Consider the following 27,455-nt stretch of genomic DNA (forward strand, 5'->3'; position numbering starts at 1 on the left):
ACTGGGGCTATAAAATTGGAGCCCAGTTCTGGAAACTCTAACAGGGATCATTTGGCAGAAGCAGGGCACATTTTCCTACACAGATCATGAGGTCATGTAAAACGTACGTTTTGGTTAAGTACATAAAACCTACTTTGCCAGGTATTTTAAGGACACTGATCTGGACCAATAAGGACGGACAGAAGCGTTGAGTTGAGTCAGTCGTAGAGTTTACTCATTCCAGTAGCACGAGACTGTGGCTAAATGTGTATGATGCAATTTTTCCCTGTGTATTTGCAAAACAGCTGACTAGACGTTCAGGTGGTCCTCGGTTTACGACGTCCTCAACCTATGGCTTTCCATCATTACATTGTCACACCCCTACGTGTCAATTTATTAAGAAAGTCTTGTTGTTCTGTTTACATTTGCTGGAAGTGCGCCATTTTTTTAAAACCTTTTTGCCCTTTATTAAGGATCAACTATTCTTTTGTCAGACCAGATTGTAGAGGACAATCAGCATCCATGTAAAAGGAATAGTTTCCTGGCCAACAGGTTCGATTTTCCTACATATGTAAAATGTAATTATATGTGAGTTTCAACTTAAGATGAAACGTTGAGTTACATCATCTTTGGGAAACGAACTCCGGCGTTAAGTTGTGTCTTTGGACCACCTTTTAGTAACCAATGTACCATTGAAACTTGACCTTAGTTTTCCTGCAATATTGTGATGAACAAAATTCTCAGCGAATTTAAAACTTTGACGACAAACCAGTGTGTTCAAAAACAGGTCTGTTAATTGTTAGGGTTAGGTGTGTTTTGGGATTCGTGTTTGCGTTCTGAAATCCAATCAAGAATGTTTATGGTCTTTGTTGTTAAGTTAGATGTTTTTTTTTTTATGCATAGTGGAACCTCTCAGTTGCAGTGCCTTTGCTTGGAAAATGTTCAAACAAAAACAGTGTCTCGCAAAGAAGACTTTGATGTTTTTTTAAAGTTTGCCATTGTGCTTGTGTGTTTTATAATTGTGAGTTCTTGGGCCCTGAAGAAGAAAAGACTGATTAAGATTTGAATTTATTATCTACAAGAGTTCTTGCTTTAAAGTGAAACTTTGTAGTTATACCTCCAGGATGAGTAAAGAAGCATATGCTTTTTATCTTCTAATCGAGATCAAACTAGACTCAGCAATATTTTTTTTTACTTATGTGTCTCCTCTCTGCTGTAGCTTTGATGTGGTTTTCCGAGCTGCAGCCCTGGCTAACCTTACGGAAAGTGAGACAAATAGAAAGTTCCTGAATCAACTAAATGAGATTAAAGGAAGTGTTTCTGAGGCAGTACTGCAGCTACTCTGTCCGTACAATTGTGTTTACTGCCAGGAGACAGACCAGTCAGCTGACACATTCAGGACTGGGGACTGTCCTGTTTTAGTTTTTGTCTTTTTGCATTCATGGTTTAGTGGAGACGAGAAGGTAATTTGATTACATTTGAATGTTGTATAATTCAGAGCCAGCTGGCCTCAGCTTGACTTTCCAAAGAGAAACTAAGACATTTCTGCTGGAATAAAACAATTAAAAATTAGATTTTTTTTTTTCATCTGCAGATCTATAGCATATTTTCTTGGAGCCATTTTTAATTTTCCTCTGCTAATCACTGGGTGTCCCATCTATGATACAGTTAATCTCAAGTCATAATCATAAAAATGTCAAACACGGTTGCTGTTCAAATGAGGACTAAACTGTCTTTACTCCACGCTGAGGAGGAGTGAATTGTAATTCTGGAATGTGAAACATGCCACAGCAGATGAGTGCTGATGCTCCATGTAGCCAGGGGAGATCTTTTCACAGGCGGTGACAGTTACAGACTGTGAGAAGGTCAGCGCATCGGTCTCTGGTGGTCAGGGTCCCGGTGTTTTGTAAGAGTGACCCTGGTCTTTTCCTTAGATTCAAACACCATTTTATTGCTCTTCCCACATAAATAATTCTGTTACAACCTATTGGATGCTGAGTTTTCATTCTTGTGACAAACTCCATCTACTGTCACATCTGATTTTTCTGTGTTTCTAGTTTGACATGTCAAATATTGGCTCTTCTTATTGGTGATCAAAGCCATGCTGCAGTACAATACACTATAATACAGCGATAACATCACTGCAGTTTTTAGCTTCTACCTAATAAAAATCCTAAAAGAGTTACGTAATTAAGAGTACGTATGTCCTTTAAAAGAATGGTAAATAAAATAAAAATTAATATAAATAGCAGAATGTTCAGACCAATAAATAACACAATATGTTTCATCGTATGTTTTATAATCCTACAAATAAGATGTAATTGATTGTAGGGTTTATGAGATTTTGCAGCTGTGTCGACTTTTTACTACAATAAAACGTTTTATTGGGAGAAAGAAATAAGGAAAGGAAGGAAGCTGCTGATAATCACAGATCCCTTCCCCCAACAGAATTTAGTCTGAAGATTGACCACAACTTGTGTCCTCCCTCTTTTGTCCCGACAATAGTGAGGCTCAGTTCTACCACCAATTATCAGCTGTTTTAGGACTTCAAAGGTCGTTGACGAGGAGCGAAGTGGCCGCAGGCAGGATGTGGTCTGATAGCACCTTGGCTGTGGATGAGCAAACTTCTGCCAGTCATAATAAATGACAGGGTGGTCTAATTAACCAGGGCTCACAGTAAAGATACCAGAAATTAAAGATCGGTGGAAAGATAGTGGAAATATGATTTCATATTTTCGTCCAAGATGATTTAAATGTGAAGCTAAGACTCAATGTTGAAGTTTTACCCCCTGATCAATTTCATTGATGAAAACGTTTAAATCCAACACTTGCCATTTAGTGTGAAGCAGAAAATTCAAAGTAATTGTCACAACTATTTGTGTTTCTTAGAGGCTGAAGCGGTTTTAACAAAAAGCAAACAAAAAAAACACCACCGTGCAGATACACATACGTTAAATTCACTGTGGACAGGAGGATTTAATAACCAAACGTACCCTACAGCATCTGTTAAACCCAAACTCTGTATTTTCAAACTCTCACGGATGCAGTGACCTCTGCCCCCGAGACAACAGCAGCAGAGAAGACGGTGTGACCAGGCCAAACACCAGCTGCTGCCTGATAAATGCCGTTCGCGGCTGAAGTTAAATTTATTGTGAGAAAAGTTCACATTGGAAAATGAAATGCAAACTTTCCAGAACAGAGTCTGTCACAATCTCACAAGTTAAACAACACTGTGACAAGGTTTACAAAATAAAAACAAGTTCAGTTGGCTCCCTGATTTAAAAATAAAAAATATTCCGTTTGTCGAAACCTGAAACTACTCAAACAGCACAGCAAGTCATTGTTCTGCTGGTCTTGTGCTGGCATTCATCTAATGGCTTCTCTTCTGAATTACCAGAGCCCCCATTACACCATCCACACCTGAGCCTCTCCTGATAAGGTCAGGCAGGTCACATACACACACACACACACACACGGTGGCAGCCAAAGCAATGGCAGTGGAATCTGTCCTCCAGAAACCTGTAACCAAGATTACTGCAGCCCCCAACTGGTGTTTTTGTGTTTGTGCAAAATTACATTTGCTGATAAGAGGAACTGGGTGTTTATTTTAGGGCAGGCTATACTGGCTCTATTTTAGAAAGATTCATTGTCTACAGGTATCAGTGTTCATATCTAGGGGGTTTAAATTCCTTATCCTTTATACCTATCTGAATCTGATCTCAGATTTCACATACCAGAGGCTGCACGGCCATGAAATATATACAGTTGACATTAACGAACTCTGGCTGTGAAACATTCAGTGTTTAAAGTCATAAACCAATGATTAATAATTGAATGATTAAATATTTTTTTACAAACTATTTTACATCTTTTAACTAATTGCATTTTTTTGTCCCCAATATCTTCTGGAAATATCAAAAACCCAAAACTGAAACCACTAACCTGTGGTATTTCTTAGTGCCACGCTCACCCTACTGCACCCAGTTGGCCAAAATGTGTATAGTTAAATAAATGTAATTTCTCTCTGAGGTGAAAACAATGATACAGTCTCTTAAAGACATTTTAATTATCTGTTGGAAAATGTTATTACTGTGTAGGTAACTAATGACTTGATATCAGTGGAAACCAAGAACTGCATTCCTATGAGGCTTCATAGTGAGAATGTTCATATTTGATATGCAGCCAGTGTCACCAGTTCTGAGGTCCGTTGCTATGATTTGGCATATGACCGTCTCATGTCGACAGAAGCTCCTTTCATTACATCTGAGTCCAAAAACAAAGATCACATATCGTTCATCCACATCTCAAATAAATACCACTTTGGTTGCGGATGTTTTTTCAGCTGCGTGATTCATCTTTGGAGAGGATGCAGCTTTTGCTGATGCTAACTTTCCCTCGGGCCAAATGGAATTTTTAATACAGTAGAACTCGCTCAGGAGTGGAAAATGAGTCATGAACACGAGAGATTGCTGTTTGGTACATCCACTTCACACAGACGACTCTATCAACGGGGAGATGTGAGCTGTTCTCAGAGCAGTCTTTCACTGGTAGGACCACCACCTCTTCCGCTCCTGTCCTCACACCACTACCTGTGTTATTATCTGAAGAGACTGGGGTGTTCAGATTACAGGGTCCTGTGTTGGAGCTTCTAACTAGTCAAACCTCTCACCGGTCTAGTTAGGCTCAGCGACAGGAATGTGTTTGCAGCAGATTATATAACACTTATTTGGAATGTATATCTGATTTTTAGTTACGCAACTGAGATACCTACCTTGCAATTACTCCCATCACATGACTGAATTGTACCACCTGGTAAAAAGACAACACAAGCAGCACTTTGACACTGTCTTTTAGTTGTGTCTTGTTTGGAATGTCCATAAGTGAGGCTCTGTGAATGATGTAAGAGTTCCTCCAATGATACACAAAGCTTAACATTTTTTCCTCAGGGATCTAGTTGAAAAGAAGAGCAGGTGGGAGTCGGGACATTTTTTCCTTGTTCCTGTTCCAACACGCCCAAGCATTTGTCAAATACAAGACGAGCTTTTTAAAGTCGTCTTTAATAACAAAAGGTTCTCAAATCTACTTGTCACATAAAATCCTTCAGGATATTGACAGGTGGTATGAACTCTACTCCACCAAAGCGGTGTCAGATGTCATCCACAGTGTTGTGGAATAAAGAGGTTCTGCCATAAATCAGACAGTGAGAGACACTAATGTCCCAACACTGTCAACAAAAGAAGGTATCATTTTTTATAGATTGTATTTTCTCACATGTTCCTTTACCACATATCAAAAATGGGTAAAATATTTCATTTTATATGTAAAAAGACTATTTTCAACTTAGCAGTGTAGTTGCTGAACTGAACAGAATACATTTTGCACAACGCTTCAAAACGATTTTAAAAAAATAACCCTTTAATCTCACTCTCACACACAAATTCTTAGTATTAGTTATTAAAGATAACTGGCTAATAAATATCACAACACAATAATAGATACAGCAACATGTAGCCAGATGTAGAAGTATAGAAACTAGCTACAAGTTAGCACAAAATTGGCATTGATGCAGAATTACCTTTAAGTTAGAAAAAGTAAAGCAAAATGCAGTAAAAAAAAGGAACAAAACAAGATGTGAGTTGCTTAAAGCACAATTGAAGTGGTGGTAAAAATAGATCGCTATAAATTAGTCGTGTCTTGAAAGTGCATGAACAAATGATTTATTTGTCCATTGGTGTCTTAGTTGAAGGTGGACTGTCTTACACTGCAGTTTAAAACAGCCTTCAATGGCTGAATTGTTGCTGAATTAGTGTTACAATAAAACAATTCTTCTCTCTCCTCAGTACGTGGGCGGCTGTTATCCCCAGTGGTGAGGTATTTTATTAAGGGCTTTTATCAGATAAATCCTCTAAGTCTGACCGTTCCATGTTTTTCCAGCATCTGTCCACAGTCTGTCTCACTGCCAAAGTGCAGGCACTGTTTTTATTTACATGGCTATTAATGACAGTTTATTTATCCAACAATGATGAACAACAGCCGTTTTATTTCAAATATTTGAACACAGACTCACCGCTGTAGGTACAGGCCCATCAGCCAGCTGTACAGTAAAAGGCTGCTCTGAAGTCGTTTATTTTTTCTTCCTTGAATTGTTTTTATGAAAAATATTCAACAAGAATTCACGACCTCTAGGGGGCTACAAAGGTACTGCAGTGTGAATTTTTCATTTGAATCAATTTTTTAAAAATATTTTGAGTGTTTGAAATGAAAACATTAATGCACATTTATACCTGGTAATAGGCCTTGTTTCATAGGACATAACATTTATTTAGTAGTGGGTCCCTGCTACGTCTCTCTATTTGGAAGTTCTTAGCTTCCCGATTCCTGGAAGTTCTCCACATATTTTATGACTTTTTAATAATGTCCTGAAGCCTGTCGGGTATAATTTTCCACCACACATTGCCCTACTATTTATGTTTTTAGCCACACCTCCATAAAGCAGTACCAGGAACTTTGTTGATCATAATCACAAAGTGTACACAGAATTCCTGGACTTCCTCATGACTCCATAGATCATTTGAAATATTAATATGAAGTCAGTATTTAAAATTGCGTTGATGACATTAATGTTGAATTTTACTTTTTGCTCTGCCTGTTTTATATGTTTTCTTAGTCTAGTTTCTTCCAATTTCTCAGTAGATCCACCACACTTTGGGGTAACGGGGTAACATTACATTGTTACTATTGTATATGCCTGCAGCTTATGTTATGATTTCTTCCTTTAGATCTGTTTTTTTTTTTTTTTTTTGGTTAATTTCCCCCAAAAAGGTTCTGATAGCTTCATATTCATTGCTGCACAAACAGTTCAGTCGTGAAACACGGCCAAACTCACCACAACATACATATTTAATATTGGCTGCATAAATACCAGAAAGCCCTGAATTGACCCCAGTGGTAATGTCTGTGTTAACATTTTATAAGCATGTGGGTATTTTGTCCCCCAGGAGTCTTGTTTCCACTAATTAAAGCCTTGTAAGCACACTGACATTTAATATTTTCGTAGTCTTTTTATTTTTAATGAATGCACTGGAGTGGAACTGGCAGTGAAACTGCAGGGTTCGTTGAAAGTTGAGTACACTTCCATCAACATCAAATGCACTGCATTTCACTGCAGTTGAGTGGTGATGAGAGAGCAGGGCAGCAACACAAGACAGAAAACAGGTCATCTCCCCTTAATACAACAGGCCCCCTTCAAAGAGGGCTTGAGTGCAGGCGGCACCAGTAGGTTGGGCTCTCACCACTAATCTGTATCAGTCTCACACGCAAACAGCCTGCACAGCCCTGAAGGGTCTGTCCTGAGAGGTGGCAACGCAGCCACGATGATGTTGGTTAATCTTCTGTCCCATCTGTCCGTGGTCCCAGACATGAAGAACAACTTTTAGGGGTCAGAGTGTCCAGCCCTACAGGCAGGTACACAAAGTACACATGTAAATTATGTTGAGGTGTGTGTGTGTTTGCTCCTGCTCTTCTGTGCTTTGAAGTGGAGATATTGCCTGAGAACAGATGATCACAACGTGACCACAGAGACGGTTCTGTCCTAAATAACACACGATCCCTACGGCTGTAACTGTCCTGTCCAACTTACGACACAATGAATATTCAATTTTAGACAGAGAACCCGAGTCACCAACAAACCGAGAACGGGCACTTGATAAATCATTTTGGATTTCCAGCATTTAAATTTAAGTCACGAACAGTTCTCTTGTAGATTCAAATGAATATTTAATTCTTTAGCGTTGTGTTACTTCAGAGCTCTTCAGAACAAAGTGAGGTCTGGGGCCCAAATCAGTCACACGGGTCAACCTTTTCTGGCCTGCAAATTCCAATATTGGAACAGTACCGGGCCCAAAAATCAATGTTGTAGATCAAAATAAATGTTTTGTATTAAAACCCTGCATATAGTTAAGACGTTTTATTGGAAAGAAAGAGTTTTACAGAAGAAACACATAGAGAATAATAACAATGGTTCTGCACCAGTTTATTTGGATCTTTATGGCTGTTGGCAGAAAACAGTTAAACCTTAAAAAAACTTTTAATTCATAGTTATAATTGCATAGATATTAACCAGAAAAAAACAGGAATACAGAGATGTATTTGTACCATTTAATGTGTTTAATTCTGTTTTTAAATTCAGGATTTTTTCCATTGACTTTGGCTCTGTCCATATAAATGTCCAAATGTGAATGTTAATCAGTTGAGTCACGAAGCCACGTTTAAAACACTGAAAACTCCTGCTGTTCAATATTGATGTTTACAATAGTTTCTAACCTAAATGTCTCTGTTTCCAGGTTCTAGATTTGACCAGTGACAAACATCTCTGAAGCTCTAGTGCTCAAACAGAATGCCAGAAACATCGTTGCAAGCGTGCAGGTAAGCCATTCATGTATGTCATATGTCATATGTTGCCATTTTGACGTCTGTAGCATTGTTGATAACACTGTTGTTGAACACTTTGTTTCTCCCTCTGTTCAGCCTCTAAATCATGGGAAATATTGAGAGCCAGATTGGGGACCATGGTCTTTACAGTAACGAGCGGGGCCATTGGTCACGTAAACAAATGTCCCGTTCTCTTCGTATCTCCAACAAGCAGTCCAGGCGTTCTCGGCATGCTTCATCTGGCAAAATAGAGCACAGGAACTCTGAGACAAGCACGCGCTCCAGTAGCACCCCCAGTATCCCACAATCCCTTGCTGACAATGGCCTGGAACCTTTCAATGAGACCAACATCCTCCCAGATTTTGGAAGTCCGATTTGGGTAGACCGCGTGGCCATGAACCTTAGACCTGTGTCCTTCCACCATGACCTGGCCAGTCCTTCGGTGCACAGGAACACGATACACATCACCCTGCCTGGACCCACTGCAGATGAGCTGCAGGATGACGACACGTACATGGGAGAAGTGACTTATCTTCAGAAAACTTTGGATGGGACTAAACAAACGATTGTCTTCTCAAAGAAAAGGTCCAAATCAGCAGACATGTGGCGAGATGACAGCCTGGAGTTCTCCCTGTCGGACCTCAGTCAGGAACAGCTGACCAGCACAGAGGAGATCAGAGACGCAGCCCATGTGAGGGACTTTACTGACTGTGAAGGCCGCTTTCATCGCAGCCCCACAGACTGCACTGACAGGGCAAACTCTTTGGAAGAGCTGTACAGGCAGAAGAGCCCAACTCGCAAGCAACCCCATGCCCGCTTTGCCAAGTGGCACAATGCCAGCAGGACTATGAGGGAGGGTGAGGATGATAAAATGCGTTCTCCATCACAGGAGGATGGCAACAGTTACAGTGCATTTACCCTACCATGCCGACGTTCCCACTGTCTGTCTGAAGGCCTGCGTAGCCACCAGGCTGCCATGTCTGCTAATATGCAGGGCAGGAGGGCAAAGACTATACAGGTAAGAACAATTAACAGGTCATTTAATGTCCATGTAGATGATGCATTCCATGTAGGTCCAGAAGGTCCAGTTCTAAAAAGCTTTATTCAAGTTAGGGGTAGATGCAATATGCAAACCATAAAATCCCTGGCTCTGATTAAAAGCAGATGGAAAAGAATGTTCTGGGGATAAAATGTTGTTCTCAGTTGTTTGTATGCCTCGAGTACAGAGTATTATCAGCCCTCCCAATTCATCTTTCACCATTTCTGAGCCTAACTGCTGCTCTAGAGATAATAGTCTGCTCTGAAGAATTAGGTGTAGAAGGAGCTGTGTCCAGGGAGCACTGTGTTGTTTTTATTTGATGAAACTGTTGCTGTTCTTCCTGCAAAGATAAGTGTTGGGGGGGCAGAAATGTAAGTCCCCCTCTGTTTGAAATGCTTGAGTCCTTTGTTATTATAATGAGGGGAAGCTATTGGGAGAGTGTGACAGTAAAAACGTGCATGGTGGCCCTTTCATCGGGGGCACCGTCGGCTCTGGTGAAAGGGGTTTTGGAACGCATGATCAGGTCATGTGACCACGAGGAGATACCAAGTTCAGCAAGCCCCCCCCCGCCCCCCTTCATCTCACAGCAGCATTTGGCATGAGGGTAGGAGAGGGCAGACCCTACAGTGCCACGGGAAGGGCAAGTTTTCCTCACAGCAACAGGCACTTTGCTGCGAGTAATTAATTTTGAGCAGAGCCTCAGGATTAAGCAGCCGACAGAGGCCTCGTTATAGGCAGTTTTTGCAACATGTTTTCTTCAACAAGAACTGCTCTTCCTGTCTACAGAGACATCTCAGCTGCCAGTCGAAGAGAGGAGAAGTGTTGATAGCCTTGTTAGTGAAGACCAAACTGTTTTTTGCGATGCCCTTCCAACTGTCTTGTCCTTCTGCTATGACACAGGATGTCACAGCCGGGGATTGCAGTGAGTATGAGGACAGTGGAATCGATGGCGTCACCGTGGAGCAGGAGCACCAGTCCAGACGTTACAAGACCATGTCTGCCTCCTTCTCCGTTTGCTCGGCAAACGGAAGAAGTATGTTTGCCGGAAGTGATAGTGGAAGCAGCAGTGGCGGCGGTGGCCCCAACGAGTGTGTGCAGGGTGTGTATGAGAACTTCCGGCAGGAATTGGAGATGAGTTCCTGCCAAACGGAGAGCTTGGAGGAGGCGGGTTCTGCCTTAAGTGATGAACAGAGTACAATGAGCTCCGCCTACCAGTCTGACCCCATGCTCAGTGTCACTCAGGGAATGGTGCGAAAAGCTGGCAGGCTGGCAGTCAAGAACTTTCTTGTACACAAGAAGAACAAGAAAGTGGAGTCAGCCACCAGACGCAAGTGGAAAAGTTACTGGGTGTCTCTGAAAGGTTCGTCATTTCTTTAACATGTCAAAATTGTGTTGTCATATTTTATATGTACTGAACCTTCAATTGTTTTAATATTTGCTCTATGTGTAGTTGCAGTATGAAATATGAGCCACTGGAGAGCAGAGTTAAATCACTGAACCACGTCAGACTTTATCAAAAAAAAAAAAAGAAATCTTTGCTACTTTTCCTGGATATGTGAAACTCTGACCAGAATGAATCTGTGTAATCACTAACACATTTGCTTTGTTTTCCAGGTTGCACTCTGTTCTTTTATGAGACCAATGGCAGTTTAGGGATCGACAACAGCAGTATCCCCAAGCATGCCATCTGGGTCGAGAACAGCATTGTGCAGGCTGTACCAGAACATCCAAAAAAAGACTTTGTGTTTTGTCTCAGCAACTCCCTGGGAGACGCTTTTCTGTTCCAAGTGAGAAAATGCTTTAAATAGCCCTCTTTATAATGAGTAGTTACACCTTGTGTATGCAGGAATTATGCTTCTTTGTTGGTAAACAGAACTAAGTATGTGGCTCGCCCTGCATCCCCAGCAGGGGGAGTTATAAATATCCAATCGTAACCATCTACTGGAACGATCCGTGTTTCAAATTCCTCTTATGACAAAAAGGATAGAAAATACAATTAAAATCACATCTATCAACAAAATAATAATAATAATAATGACAATGCTTATAATTACTACTCATCAAAAATAACCTACTTTTATATAGTTTATGCTTTAAGTAACTCCCTGCAATCCCTAGCCTTTACACATAACACTACATTACACTAAGAGCATTTCTTTCTAAAATTGTTGAAGGGACCATTTGACCTCTGACCCTACTGTCCTAATGCAGACCTGCAGCCAGACAGAGCTGGAGAACTGGATCACAGCAATCCACTCGGCATGTGCCACTGCGGTGGCCCGCCAACACCACAGAGAAGACACAGTTCGGCTGCTGCAGGCCGAGATCAAGAAGCTGGAGCAAAAGATCGACATGGACGAGAAGATGAAGAAGATGGGAGACATGCAGCTGTCGTCTGTCACTGACACTAAGAAGAGAAAGACAATCCTGGATCAGGTGAGCTTCAGCGTAGTCTGCTCTTTGGTTTGAGGAGGCAACAAGTGAAGGGAAAAATAGCCCTTTTTTGTGTTTTAACCAATGGGAGGTAAAATGAGATTATAATAACCTCGAGAGTACTTTACTGGAGACACAAGAGTTGTCTTTCTGTTGAAATGTATCATATTTGTTAATATAATAAAACACCATCTGCCAAGGGACCAAATCACCTGTGTTTAGACTGGTCTAGGGAACAACATGGAAAATTAGATTAATCAGACTGTCAGTTTTAGTTGAATTACATTCGTGTTGATGATAACGAATCTAGTCGTATCTTGAATGCGTCAAATTTGGCAAATCTGACAGACAAAAAGCTGTATTTTTTTGTGGATTATTGTGCAGCTGCCAAAATTTGGTAACGTTCTAATTCAGTTTATGATAAACAACTTCAAATAAGTTGGTCAGTAAAAAAAATCTCTTATAATTGAGGTTTAAATATATAAATAAATCACATTATTGTGACTATGGATACAAACAGTGAGGAAAAAAGGATTAATAGGATAGAAGATCATTAAAAAGATCATAAAATCATCTTTTAATTTTGTGGTATGTTTTGCGTTTAGCAACATTGAGACAGCTTATTTGCACAGATCATATTGTCTTTACCAGATTTGTTTACCAGGAAGGGGACTCAAATGGCATTTGTTTGGTCACTTAGGTAGAGTCTGGCTCTGTTTGTTGTGTTGTGCAGCAGAATGAATGCAGGCCTGCAGCTCAGAACGCTGAAACACTCACAGTCAATGTCTGCCAGTGGAATGTGCAGCATTGTGTCTCTCTTTTCTGGGGTACCTTGGCAGAAAGCCCCGCACCATGGTGCAGGTTTCCTCTTCCAAACACCAGAGCAGAGCCATGACTTGACTGGGAGGAACAACACACTATATCAGCATATCAGTGCATGTTAAACTACAAGAGCTTCTGCATCTTGGTCATGAACCTGGACTGACAATTAGTGTGATTAACGGTTATGTCTCCTTCTTACTTCTGCAGATCTTCCTTTGGGAGCAGAACCTGGAACAGTTTCACATGGATCTATTTCGCTTCAGGTGTTATCTGGCCAGCCTTCAGGGAGGAGAACTGCCCAACCCTAAACGTCTGCTGGCTGTTGCCTCCCGCCCCACTAAGCTGGCAATGGGCCGACTGGGTATTTTCTCTGTGTCCTCCTTCCACGCACTGGTAAGCATGCCAATAAAAAAGGCAACAAGTGGTGGAACACACTTTGAGTTTTCCCTTGGTAAAATAACATATATCTACGAGTTAAATTGGAATGTGAAAAAAAGGCTTTTTTTGGATACTGGTGAAGCTTGATGTTGGTGTGAAGTGAAATAATTTTATCTGTCTATTAAAGCCACCATTTGGCAAAATTGTGCCTACACACTCTAAAGCACTGATTGGCTTTTGTTGACATTTAATCCTTGGTTGAATCAATGGTCATCGTCCAAATCTAAAGCTTGAACAGATACATAGTAGACACACAGTATTGCTGTTTGTCTCTGTTTCCCTGTTCCATCATGAGACCATCACTGAGCCCCTCTGTCTTCCACAGGTGGCCGCACGCACAGAGACTGGAATACGACGGCGAACACAGGCCATGTCTCGTTCCTGCAGCAAGCGCAAGAGCAGGTTCTCCTCACTGTGGGGTTTGGACACTACCTCAAAGAAAAACACAAAAGCCCACCCAACTATTAACCAGGTGGGTGGTATTTTAAGTTCAGTTTGACAGTCCAATCTACCCCTTCTTCTGCACATACCGTTCTGTTCAAAGTTGAAATTTTCCCCTTCCTGTTGGCCATTCAGGTCTTTGCTGATGGGAGCAACATGGAAAAACAGGCTGTAGATGAGGTTTTAGTGAACCCGGCTAAGGAACACAGAGTAAGGAAATATCACTCATGTTGGTTTTGTAACGTCACTGTAAACCTCTGCATCATGGAAACGTGCTGCAGTGGCTAAAAAAAAATCTTTTATTGTCTCTGTAGAAAAGTGAGGAAGGAAGTGTGAGGATTCTCCCACGGCCCAGCACAGAGAGTGACATCTGGGTCCCTGACCACCTGACCCCCTCCTGGGTTTGTTTGCCCAATGACCAGCCAGTATTAGCCATCATCCAACCAGGGGAGTCAGCGCTGTGCGTTCTGGAAAACATCTGCAAGGTAAATTCAAATGGCCTGCTGGGATACAGGCTTCGGTTTTTCCTTCGGTTGGATGATAAACATGCTTAAGGTTTCAGACTGCTACTGAAATGTTAGGATATCTTTTGGCAAAGTTTATCTTCCTCTTATATTTTGAGTAAATGTATGTTTAAAAATGACATTCACATACTACTATGTTACCTGTTGGATGTAATGGCACACCCCTAAACCGTGTCTTTTTGATTGTACAGGCTCACAAGCTGGACCCTACGAAGCACTACTTACAGCTCAAGTTCCTCATTGAAAACAAAGTGCAGTTCTACATCCCTAAACCTGAGGAGGACATATGTGACCTGGTATGAAGACATTTCTGTCAGTTTTAAAATGCTCAAATGCAAAGAATGCACTTTGGTTTAAACCTTTATTTCTAAATTTCTAAAACTTTATAATATGAAAACAAAACAAAAAAAGGATCAGAGATACACATTTTAAGAATAATTTTGTGACAAATAAATTCTTATTCTTATTCACCTTCTCTGTAAAAAGTCAGTTTTAAATCTCTGTTTCTGTGTCATTTGTATAATTTTAATATTTATGAAAAATTATCTTTTGATTCTTTGCAGATCTATAAAGAAATTGAACTCCACTCCAAGATTACCAAAGTGATCCAGTTTGACAGAGACGAGTCCTGCATGATAGGATACGGTAGGGAAACATTGTCTCAGTTACAAACAGTTTATGACTTTCTGTTTAGTCAAGCATTTGACAATTTGGTTTTAAAATAGGAAGGAATGTTTGTATTACATATAATAATTGCCTAGTCACATGTAGTAAAAATAGCTGTATACGATAACTGTTTACACTATCTCAGAAAATGACTTGATAAAGAAAATCGATTAAATATTAACAATAGTGGAAAGCAATGATAATGTTTCAAATTCTTAGTAAAAGCAAAAACAAAAATATATATTTTCTTAGCTCAGGCACCAATCTGTTTTCTGTTCTTGTTTTTCTCTCTTTGTATGCAGTGCTACGGTTTAAATCTCAAGCCATGTTTCATTCATATTCTCCCTCTTCTCCTCCTCGTCCTGCTCCTCCTCTTTAACGTCCGTCTCCGATTGTGTCTCTCCTCCAGGTTTCTCCATTTCGGTGGTGGAGGAAGACGGTGTTCAGCAGCTCTACATCACTGACGTGAAGGCTGGTGGATTAGCCTTTGCCAAAGGTTATTAGCCTTCATTTTTATCACAGTGTCACTTCACCACTGAGCCGCTGCAACAGAGAGAAATGGTTTAAACACTTTGGTCCCACAGCAGATCCCTCCTCCTGCCTGTCGGCATTTGTTCACGTAGTCAGTGGGCTGACAGTTGACCACAGACCAGAGCATAGATCAGTGTAATCACAGCTGCTCTACTGCCTCTCACTGGACTTATTGATTCTGTACGTTTGCCCAGTACATATCTTTGAGAATGGTATGATACATCTTTATGTTTTGCTATTTTTCTTTATGATGTGACCCCATGCTGAAATCTTAAATTTCTGGCAACCACAGAGATATTTCAGTAGCTGTCCCTTGTGCAGTCACAAAACTTTATCAGAACTCAGCTTATATTCATGAAAGTGAAAGAATACTGTTGATAAAGAATGTGTGTTTTAAATCATACTTTAAAAATGAATAGTAATAATTTAAAATAAATTATTTTAATCATTTATTTAAATATTTTATTTATCAATTACTAGACATTTCATGATCCCAATGTTGAAAAACTCTGAATTAATACATAAAGATACCAAGTAAGGATGTATTTAGGATCTAAATAAGAAGCCAATGTTTGTTAACATCTGTATTCACTAAGCAGCTTTCATTTAATAAAATTACCAGCTGAACAAAAGTTGAAAAGATTTTTATGCAGTAAATGGGCTCTTTTGCATCAGAGGAAGTGGTTAATGTAGGGCATGCATGATTGCATTCAAGCTGATTTGTTTATTCATTCTGCAGGTTTGAATGCAGGCGATGAAATACTGGAGCTGAATGGAAAAGGCTCCCACAGTCTCACCTTCTCTGACATGAAGGCAGCTTTCTCCCAAGCTTCACTAGCGTTGACGGTCAACACGATGCCCTCTGTGGACCGCCGTCAGCTCTGCTATCTGCCGCCACGTCGCTCAGACGAAGATGAAGATGGCTACACTGACATCTTCTCTCAGAACCAAGGTAGACCCGACACATCCTTTTCCTATAATGGGTCTGAATCTTACTGTGCCAAGAAAGGAAGTAACTAGTGGGAGTATTTGCGTCTATATTAAACACTTCTGAAGCGCCTACTCATTTGTTCTTCTCTTCTCTTCATATTCCAGAGGAGAGACTTGACGATGGTGTTGGTCTGTTCGTGGAGAGCTCAGGAGACAGCCTGGACGATGACTCTGAGATATTCAGCGAGTCAGAATGCAGTAAAGTAAGTGCAAGCACCGTATATTATAGGAAATGTTCAGCATAGTTGACTTAAGCTTACTCGTGATTTCTCTTGGATTTAAAATCTCAAACATAATCTCTCAAATGGGCTGAATTTCACAGATCGGTTGAGATTCTGAATTGGGTTAAACATACGACATTTCCCCTCACTGGGTTAGATGTGTCAACACTTAGAAATAGCAAATTACACAGAGAGGAAGACAAAGACAATAGATATCGAGATGAATGCCCAAAATGAAGCCTCGTTTATGATCAAAGCTGTGCACAAACAGAGCCTTTTGTCTGTCCTCTGTGCTCATTACTTGAATAATTTGGTGTGTTTTTCGAAGAGCTTGCAGATGTGTTCCCAGGGCATAAAACAGAGCAGTATCATTGGGAACCATGGGGGCATTGTTGAGCAGCACAGCTGATGTGCAAGCATTATAGGAAAACTCAGACAACAGCAATTGGTCAACCATGAAGAAGAGTCATCTGTCCACTCACTGTTTTTAACTTCTGCTGTCTCCTGCCTCTGTTTGCACCTCTTGAGCCAAAAACTTTACGACCTACGCTGCTGTCGCCATGTTTGTTTTTGACTTACCTTATCTGTTCATACAGTGAACATTAATGACAGCCATAATGTTAGATTTTAGAAACAAGCCAAAAATAAGAAATATTCATACATGTTTTAAGCCTAGTTTGTATTTGAAAACAAAGGTCAATAATAGCAAATAAGGGATATAACCAAACTAACACTGAGCAAAAAACTTTAGTTTTTCTTATATCTATTTAACCAATCAATTAAAAAGTAGCATGTTGCTAAACAGCTCAAATAGGATTTAAAACTCTCCTCTTGAACAGTTTACAAACAAACTTTTACTCAGATCAGGGAAATCTATTTCAGTTGTCTGTAGGTGCATGGGTATTTCAGGGTTGAGTTGTTATTACAGGAACACACGCTGTGTCAGTTGTGGAACATTTTAATGTCCTCCTACAAAACTCCCCTGCACCTCCCTTCCTTCCATCATCTCTGATTTCCTGCATTTGTATGCAGCTGCTGTATAGCTTACACAGCCAATCCTGCTGCACTGCAACCTTGAGGACGGAACTCCTTCTGCTCCCAAGCTTTCTTACTTTCTTTCCTCGTCTATCTCAAGGATTTGTCAGAACCCGTTCACGATGCTGCCAGACCTTCACACTTACACTGTGTGCCTGAGTTCCTTCGGACTGTGAGGGAGAAATGCTGGAATATCAGTGACAAAGCTACAGCCTACTCAGAAGGCGCAAAAAAAAAAAGAGGAGTTAGGAGGCTGTAAGTGCTCGTGGGCGGAGAGGAGGAGGAGGCAGCACAGCCTCACTCTTCATCACAGAACCTTCTTCTTTTAGAGGGAGAGAGATAGAGAGAGCGAGAGAGATTGACAAAATGCATTGTGTTGGATAAGCTCAGTGTAGAGTTGTGTATTTCCCAAGCCTGGACTCTGTTCTGCTCCTCCATCGCTACCTGCCCTCCTACACGCAGCTATGGACATGCTGAAGTGGAGTAAACACAGAAAACGCTCCTCAGACTCCGTCTATGTCATGCTCCATCCGGTGAGATCTTCTCATCTTGTCTGACTTTTCTGCACCTGCTGCGTTTCTCCGTCTCTCTGCTGTTGATGTTTTGTATCTTCTCGTGGGAGCCCTGTGTTTGTGGGCTAAGCTCAGCGTTTGTTTCACACAAGCCTCCTGGCTGCCACAGACACACTACAGGAAACAGTGACTCACCGCTGTGTCGCATCCTGCAAAGCACTGAAGTGCTTCACAGGATGTCAAAATTTAAAATACAGGCTGCAAAAACACATCAGTAGCTGCATATCTGAGACAAACTCAGAGCTACTGTTACAGAGCTTTTCTGTCATGTGACTGTCAGACTCTTCACCTCCTGCTAAGCAAAGAGCAGAGAGCAGGTCTTATGCCAACACCGGTGCTTTACTGCTTTTAAAACGGTTGTATTTGGTTTCACTTTATGTCTCTTTAGCTAAAGATTGTTCTATTAGTCCTTCTGTTCCTTCTGTTCTTTCTCTCGTCTGTCAAGTCGGAGTCAGTGTCGAGTCAACACTGTCTCTGCAATTAAAGCTGTGATGGTGTTAGCCCAAAACACGTCTGTTCTGTGAGCGCTTCATCGAGAGCTCTACAAATAAATAGACTGAGTTGAAACGATTCAGGAACCGTACACTGATTTTTAAACTCTTTTTTTACAGTTTTGTGAGTTTGTACAAAAAAGTTTTTATTGGTCTAAAGATAGATTTGGACTAAAGATAGTCAAAGTAAACAAAAAGTCTTTTAAGGTCTGGACAACAGAATCCTAACAGGTAGTAAATAGTTGAAAGATTTTGCTAATAAAAATGAGGGTAAACATTTCACAGAAGGTAGCAATACACAATTTATTTTTATTTTTAACTTTAAAAAGTAAAATTTTCATAATCCTGTTCGAATTCTTCTCTGCAGTACAGGTTAGCAAATACAAAATGTATTTTTTACTACATACTGTACCTGCCCAGACATGACAAAACACCTGATGACAATATAGAAAATGTGGCCAGTAATAAACCCAGAACCAACAGACCAGTGAAAATGTTGATTATTAAAAACCTGGGATCATCAATGTCATCATATTTCGAAGGGTGATGAATATTTTTTTAAGATATTTTTTCTATCAACAATGAGGTCTATTTTTAGCCTAATTATAAAAACAATGATTCATCTTCTGTAGCTACGTGCCGGTTCAGGCTGGGTGATTTTTCTTTGCTGAAGGAGCCACGGGGAGCAACATGAGAAATTGTTTCTGTCTGCTGTATAAAGACTCTTATGTGACTAACTGGACAGCACTCAGCTTTTCACTCAGGTCTGCCACTACCCGAAAAATATTATTCTGACATGACAGCTCCTTTCCAAAGTTACTTTTGATGTTTCCAATTCTCGAGCTTCAGGTTAGCGATGTAGCCAGGATAAAACTTTTTACAAAAAAATCAGAAAAGCTTCTTTGCTTGTCCACACAATACTCTTCACTCTTTAGTACTGCTTCATTCAAAGACGGTGTTGTATTGTACTCTCTGATCAGATCAGAGTCAAATGAAGATTTGACTCTCGTGGGTGGAGACTAGAAGGTATCGGATTGATATTGGTATCAGCAGATACTCCAAGTTGCAGTATCATAATCAAGTAATCAATCAACTACAATAAAGTAGCACAAATGGAGGATTTTGTTCTGAAAGTTCACAATTAACTATTAGTTATCTCTTTTTATTTAGATGTTTTGGTGTCCTTGACCAACCAGCCTGCAGTTCAGATATGTTTGGAGTACCACAGATTGTGAGCAGCTGAAGTCTCTTAAATAAAAAAAAAAGGCAAAATAATTCCCTTCTACAAGAATGATTGTGTTTGCACATTGTAATCCCAGTTTTATTTTGGAAGGCAGAGCTGCTTTTCTTCTTTAAACATCCACTAGTTGTGTTCAGGGCCACACAGGTGGGAAGTGGTTGGTCTTTTGTTAATTGTGTTAATTTAAATGTTTGAAGGAGGGGATTCATTATATCACTTATCCTCATCCTCCACTTTGGAAATCACCAGAGAAAAGGGGGAATGAAGGGAGGGGCGGGGGAGGAGGGGGTGGAGGGTCATTGTTACGACAGGCTGAAAATAGACCGAAATCGGTGCAGATGGGGTTTTTTTTAGAGCTGCTTCTTTCTAGTCTCACTCTCTGCACAGCCATGAACCAGTTCACATCAGCAGGTGGAAATGGATTTTCGCAAGTAAATATTTTGCGAAGCTCGTTGATGGGACAACATTTATTATTGATGATACCAATTAGAGATCTTTTTTGTCTTCTTTTGCAGAGCACGGAGCAGGTCACTGCCTTCTGTCGCAGTCTCCATGACATGAATCCGTCGGAGTGTTTATCGTCTTCTCCGAGCCCGGACTCACCCTTTCCATCTCCACTGACGCCTCGACAGCTTTCTGATGCCGACAAGCTCCGTAAAGTCATCTGTGAGCTGGTGGAGACAGAACGCACCTACGTCAAAGTCAGTGTCACTCATTTTATTTCTATGAGACAGTTGAATTATACATTTCATTTTTGTGCCCATCCATCTTCTCATTTGGGCTGTCATGGATCGTATTGGACGTCATGCACTACCTGACCCGCACGTCCAGTCTGTATTTGTCTGGATCCCAGTAGACAGGAGGGAACACAGCTCCTGCCTCCATTCTATCTTTGGCTCAGGGGAATAATTCTGTTAGAGGAGATGCATAAGAAACTAGTTCAAGTAATTCCGAAATGATACCTAGTTACATGAGCGACATATGTAGTTATTATGGAAATCCCATTGTGTATGATTGATGGTTAGGAAACATTTGAAAGGCACTGTCTGATTTGGGGTTGAATTATTGTTTATGTGTACGTGGCTAACAGGAAATGGTGCGGCCACATCAAGACAAAAAAAAACATAAAAATGAATTAAAACTAATGACACAGTAAATACATTCTTATATATTAACTTTTAGTAAAACGTCTTACGGCTTTTGTTCCTGTTAGTTTTTTAGTAAGTAAAAAGTAAAGAAACTACAGTTTAAAATGGTTCTCAGTCATTCAGGTTATGTCATCCTAGGAAGTTCAAAAGTAGGAAACTCGACTGCCTCTGGTGTCAGGAAGTTTCATCAGTTTTAACTGCTGGAAAACCGGTATTTAGCTTCCTGGGGCTGAGAACCTGAATAGAGTCGTTAGGATAAACAATGCAGGTCGTCCACCCCTCAGGTCTAAACCTTATACACCTTGACCCAGGTGAAACTGACATCCTGTAACTGGGTCAGTGAGTTAGACTGGATGTTACTAAAAAGACTAAAACAATTGCCCTATGACCCCATGAAAGACTAAAAGTTTGAAATGATGCTAATTTGTTAAAAAACAAAACAAGAAACAACATTAAATGGTTGTGTAAATGCCAAAACAACGTGGTTGGATAACATAGAAACCTTTTATGTTCTGCAGGATCTGAATTGGCTGATTGGGAGATATTTAACCCCACTGCAAAAAGAGACATTTCTCACTCAAGACGAGGTAGGTCCCAGGCTCTGACTATTTCCATGCTTTACAAAAAAAAAAAAAATCAGTAGAGAGAAGACATTTTCAGCTTTGTCTGTTCTTCTCCAGCTGGATGTGCTGTTTGGAAACCTTCCAGAAATGGTGGAGTTCCAAGTTGAGTTTCTCAAAACCCTGGAAGATGGGACTCGACTGGTCCCGGATCTGGAGAAGCTGGAGAGGGTGGATCAGTTTAAGGTACAGTATTTTAACACTAGAACCATCCACAGCCCACGACCTGCTGCGCTGCAGGTTAGGTAACCACTCTGTCACTCTTTTGCAGAAAATTCTCTTTTCCCTCGGAGGCTCCTTCCTGTACTATGCAGACCGTTTTAAAATCTACAGTGCTTTCTGTGCCAGCCACACCAAAGTCCCTAAGGTCCTTGTAAAGGGTGAGTAAATGTGCTCTAAGGTCACAAATCCTCCCGAGCTCAAAGAAAAGGATGCATTTATCTATCAGCCATCTGCCATATCCTTCAAGGCTCCATAAATCTGCTCTATAGAGCCGTCTGCTTGATGGTTGTCCATTTGACCTCCACATACTTTCAAGTTGGTTGCTCTCAGCTCTTAAAGGCCGTATATGTAACGTGTAATTACCACGGTTGAATAGTTTGTTCTTCTCTGAGTACACTTCTTACCTTTCACAGTAAAGCAAAAGGGTTTTTTTCACATGCAAGTGGTAAAAATAAATACTGATATTCAATGCCGCGGTGGTGATCCAGAACAGTAAATGTAGAATCTGCCCACAGTCGGTCACTGGATGATTCTCATACGTGCCTGGACTTGAAATGCTTGGTGAGACGGTGTGTTCTCTTGGTCCTTTCAGCTAAAACAGACCACGAATTCAAGGCCTTCCTGGATGAACGCAACCCTAAGCAGCAGCACTCCTCCACACTGGAGTCGTACCTTATCAAACCGATCCAGAGGGTTCTGAAGTATCCTCTTCTACTGAAGGAACTCTACTCACTCACAGACCCGGACAGCGAGGAGCACTACCACCTGGATGGTAAAGTCCAAAAAACAGCTTCCATAATAGAAGAAAACATCCAAAGAAATCACAATGAAAATGAAAACTAATTAAATAACATTCATGTTTACACAGTTGCCATGAAGGCCATGAATAAAGTTGCCAGCCACATCAATGAGATGCAGAAGATCCACGAGGAGTTTGGAGCCGTGTTCGATCAGCTCATCGTGGAGCAGAGCAGCGAAAAGAAAGAGGTGTGATGAAAATTTAAAAAAAAAAAAGTATCTCTGAACTAACGTCTAAAGCGTACATGAGAATTTACAAATTATTCTTCTGATTTTCTCCCACCAGGTGGCTGATTTGTCTATGGGGGATTTGTTGCTCCACACCAGTGTGACCTGGATCAATCCTCCTGCCTCCTTGGGAAAATGGAAGAAAGAGCCTCAGATTGTTATATTTGGTATGACTGCTCACATTTACATGACACATTCTCATTTGATAAAGTGTGCGCTATCTAACGTCTGTGTCCTGGGTATTTCAGTGTTTAAAACTGCCGTGGTCTTCGTGTGCAAGGATGGATCTAAACAGAAGAAGAAAATGGTAGGTTTGAACAAAAATGAGCATGGAGTCTGCAATACCTCGTCATTTATTTAGTTTGCTAAAAGCTGATAAAAACGACAGCCGATTCATCCATAATGAAGAGCTGTGTTACCAGAGTAAAATAATCATTATTTTGTTTGTTTGTTGACAGGGTGCCTCCCATCGAGTCTCCATATCTTCAGATGAGAAAGATCCATTCCGATTCCGTCACATGATCCCAACTGATGCTCTTCAAGTCCGATCCTTGTCTAATACAGGTGAACCATCTAATAGCGTGGCGTAATGCGATTTTTTAAAATTCTGATTATTCCCTTCATGTTGAACAAGTGTTGATGTTCACCTCAGATGTTGAGGGCTCTACTCTCTGTGAGATCGTCCACCAACGCTCAGAGTCAGAGGGAAGGCCAGAGAGGACGTTTCAGCTGTGCTGTAGGTGAGTGTCTGGTAGAGCGGAGGTTCCATTCTTCTGCAGACTGAAGCTTCAATTTGTGCCACTGATAAAAGCCCACCCTCCATCGCCTGCCCTCCCCCCTCCCCCCTGTGCTGCTGGTATCAGCAGAGTGACAGGATGATAACGCTGCTTTCTCTTTCTCTCCAGTTCTCCAGAGAGCAGAAAAGACTTTTTGAAAACAGTCCATTCGATCTTGAGGGAGAAGCACCGGCGTCAGCTCCTAAAAACAGAGAGCCTACCCCTCAGCCAGCAGTATGTTCCCTTTGGAGGGAAGCGTCTGTGTGCCTTGAAGGGGGCACGTCCCACCATAAATAGAGCAGGTAAATGCCACCCTGTAGATCCATTCACTCTAGAGCTGTCGCTCTTCTTATGTTGTACGCCACACAGATAAGATGTTTTGGGTGAAGTATGATACAACTTCAGACATATTTTGAGATTTAAGATGACATTCTTTCACTCAGACTAGGAAACCCTAAAGAAGTGTGGAAAACCATTAGAAAAATTGGGAGAATATAATGTATAATGTCTTAGATAAAATCTTTTCATCAAAACTCAAGTTTTTTAACTATATCAAATGCCTTGATATTCACAGAAAACCATACCATGATTAAGGATTTTTCCTTCATTTTATTTTTGCATTGATTGACTATAATTGCTACTTTTTGCAGCGTCAGCTCCAACCAGGACTCTTGGCAGAAGAAAACTTGTGCGCAACCGTTTCACCATTGACACAGACATTGTTTTTGACGGTGAACCCGACCAGGACCTCACGTCCTCACAGGAGCTGGACTCTGATCCGCTGCCGAAGGAGGAGAAAGCCGAGCAGCTGCAGCCTGAGCTGACGGGTGACACAGACCGCTGGGTGGAGGAGCAGTTCCACTTAGAAGACTATGAGGAGCAGGAGGAGATGAAGGAGACTGACATCCTGAGCGACGACGACGACGAGTTCTGTCAGACTCCCAGGGCCACGTCGGCTGAAGCAGACCTAGAGGCTTCTGTCACGGCCTTGTCCTTGGAAAGTGAGGACACTGAGGAGAGCGAAAGCCTCATGTCCCCGACCGTCGGTGGGACTGATGCTGTGGACGATCCCCAAAAAGCAGAAGGAGATGAGGTTTGGGTGCGGAGGGATGAACTGACGCCGCCTTCAGACTAGATGCTTCATCCAGAGACACCAGCTCCTCTGTAAGTCGACACCAACAATGCATGAGCATTGATGTATTTCACTAAGCTACTTTAAAAAACCCTTTTGTGTGTTTAAATAACCAGAGTGGGGAAGAGAACCCTCTCCCACATCACATGCTGTTGCTTTGAGGTCAGGTATAAAAGCTTTGGCTGATGATGTAAAGGTACAATCATGGAATTTACCCAGTGGCTTTGATTGGCATGGTTTGCACATTTGGGCAGCGTTCTGAAGTTCTGCCTGCTGTTGCCAAATCTGAGTATTTTATGAACTCAAATTATCTTTTCCTTTAGTCAAGTGTGACGCAGACATGTTGTAGTGAAGGGCTGGATATTATTTGTCCCTAAAGAACTACGTTCAGATTATTCAAAGGAACGGTCATGTGATTGTGTTTGCTGTCTCTCCTTCACATGGATATACTGTGCATCTTCAGGAGATGTTAGACCAAGTTTTTTTTTTCTTTAAACAGATAGAAAACTGACTACAGTCTACTCGCATGATACTGAGAACCCAGGACCCCTAGTCAACAACATTAAGGCATTAAGCAGTTTATTCAACCTAGATATTTGGCCCAGATTTGGTTACAATCTGTCTTATCTTACCCAAATCCAGACCTGTTCACCGTCACAGGTAAAATAAAAATTAATAAGACAAAAAACTGAGGATTTTGGTCTAAGATTTGTTTCTGTTTTGACATTTTATAACTGATATTTGAGATTAAGAGAGTTATTTTATTCTCTGAAATAATTATATAAATATATGATATATTAAGTATTAAGTCCAGAAAAGATAGACTCTGAGTATAGTCAAAGATTCTAGAATATGATAGTAGAATATGATCATTTTATATCATATTTTAAATCAGGTGAATTCAAAAATAATTTTTACTGTTCTATAAATTATCAAAAAAGTTTTAAACTTGGAGCGAAATTGTATCGTACAGAAAGCAAAAAGAGTCAAAACAATTAAATCCAAATGTCCCATTATCCGAAAAGCAAAAATGTAAAATCATAGTATTCATAGTATTTAGACATTTTCATTTAAATTCAGAGAACAAAACCACATTTCCTTCTTGAGCAGGAGAAGGTGTTGATGTTTAATTTCAAACAATCCTGTTTTACTTGAACCTTCATTTGCTGTCTCATGTTTTTTGCTAGAGTCACTGTGAAACATTTCCTCTCAGTTTTGCTCTGGTTTTATTAAGTGTTTCATTTGTGATGTAAAGAACTTTAACTCTAGATACTTTTACACACCCGTGTGTTCAGGAACATTGAAACTTGGCTATGGTTAACCAGCCATTTCTATTTATTCATATGTAAATTAATTTGTGAGCAGAATTCAAATATGTTTTTTTGTATTATTTTCAAAATAAATATCCAAATGTGCTTGAGCAATCAACAAGTCAGACATGAGAAAGACAGTGTAACCTGTGAAAAGTAATTGTGCTACCAGGACTTTGTTTTTATTAGTGTGTAAATAGAACTGTATTGATATAATAAAACAATTGTTTCCTACTTTTCTTTGTCTGCAGTCATTGTTATCCAGGCTGCTCTGTGTAGCTCAGTCATGTGATGTAATCACATGATCTTGAGCTCACCTCAACAGCATATTACTGTATATAATATGCTGCTGAGGTGCATAGAAATAAAACTCTCCATAATGTTTAACATCACTAATGTTTAAATTCGTCGTAAAAGTTACATGAATATGAATTATTTTAGAATTTTGAGTGAACCTTCAAAAGACAGCAAACAGCAGCTTTGAATTAACTTTCCTAACAGAGGTGTGCAGTCCTGCATACATACAGTAGATGGCAGCATTTGCATTGTTTTAGTCAATCTTTTTCTGCACGTACCTTTAAGAGAGTCTCAGGTCTTTGCCCTCAAGTCCCAAGTCAAGACTGAGAAGTCCAAACTCCTGCAGCTTCAGTTTCTGTCTTTTTAACCATAGTAAATATATATTTACACAGTGCTGTATGCTTTTAAAATCTGTATTAATTCATTAAAAACAAGTATGAATAACATTTCTGGAAAAAAGGGTTGACATTGCATTTCCTAACTGCACAACAAACCAGCCCTTTTTAACAACAGCTATATACAAAATATCTTTGGAAATTGTGAGCTTGAAAGCGTAGATGGTTCAAAAAGAAAAATTCCTTATAACCACAAATGGGTTTTTTTTTCTGATATTTTTTTTTGCAAAATCCGCATGTACTTTTTGGTCAGATGATGAAGCTGATATTTGTTTTTGCAAAATCCGGATTTAGCATGTACTTTTTGGTCAGATGATGAAGAATTTTGATGACAATTTATAAAAGAAAATTAAAAAATGTATCTTTCCTGCATGTTACACATCAAATTAGGGCATTTAGAGAACATTTTTAGAAATTTATTTTTATAGAATGTTCTGTCGAAATGTTAACTTTTCATGTCATTTTTGGTCAAAAACTACAAAAAAATGACAAAAATGTTTATACAATTTCTTTTCCTGCATGTATTTCATAAAATTAGGGCATTTGGAGAACATTTTCAGAAATTTTATTTTATAAAAGATTCTCTCAGAATGTAAACTTTTCAGGTCATCTTTGGTTAAAACCTAATGAATGAAAAATCACCTAAAAAAATAACCTAATCTCACATTTTAGTGCAT

At 40.3% G+C, this 27,455-nt stretch overlaps 1 protein-coding gene across 2 annotated transcripts in view; it reads left to right on the forward strand.

Annotated features, from left to right (window-relative positions):
- Window positions 1-26,320, forward strand: part of LOC103378218 (T-lymphoma invasion and metastasis-inducing protein 1-like) — a 38,015-nt gene extending 11,695 nt beyond the window's left edge. The window contains exons 2-27 of one of the 2 annotated variants that reach the window (XM_025055347.1): window positions 8,322-8,403; window positions 8,506-9,427; window positions 10,349-10,808; window positions 11,063-11,235; window positions 11,660-11,884; window positions 12,911-13,096; window positions 13,467-13,613; window positions 13,718-13,792; window positions 13,897-14,067; window positions 14,298-14,402; window positions 14,670-14,751; window positions 15,182-15,268; window positions 16,043-16,255; window positions 16,399-16,496; window positions 20,368-20,553; window positions 21,519-21,587; window positions 21,681-21,806; window positions 21,892-22,000; window positions 22,435-22,614; window positions 22,711-22,829; window positions 22,927-23,035; window positions 23,117-23,175; window positions 23,327-23,432; window positions 23,521-23,608; window positions 23,774-23,946; window positions 24,295-26,320. In XM_025055347.1, the coding sequence (XP_024911115.1) occupies window positions 8,516-9,427; window positions 10,349-10,808; window positions 11,063-11,235; window positions 11,660-11,884; window positions 12,911-13,096; window positions 13,467-13,613; window positions 13,718-13,792; window positions 13,897-14,067; window positions 14,298-14,402; window positions 14,670-14,751; window positions 15,182-15,268; window positions 16,043-16,255; window positions 16,399-16,496; window positions 20,368-20,553; window positions 21,519-21,587; window positions 21,681-21,806; window positions 21,892-22,000; window positions 22,435-22,614; window positions 22,711-22,829; window positions 22,927-23,035; window positions 23,117-23,175; window positions 23,327-23,432; window positions 23,521-23,608; window positions 23,774-23,946; window positions 24,295-24,779 (4,743 nt within the window). In that variant the 5' untranslated portion in view covers window positions 8,322-8,403; window positions 8,506-8,515 and the 3' untranslated portion in view covers window positions 24,780-26,320. The other variant, XM_025055346.1, reaches the window with a different exon arrangement.
- The last annotated feature ends 1,135 nt before the right edge of the window (window positions 26,321-27,455 follow it).

Source organism: Cynoglossus semilaevis, chromosome 4, assembly GCF_000523025.1.
Source record: "Cynoglossus semilaevis isolate Cse_v1.0 chromosome 4, Cse_v1.0, whole genome shotgun sequence".
NCBI lineage: Eukaryota > Metazoa > Chordata > Actinopteri > Pleuronectiformes > Cynoglossidae > Cynoglossus > Cynoglossus semilaevis.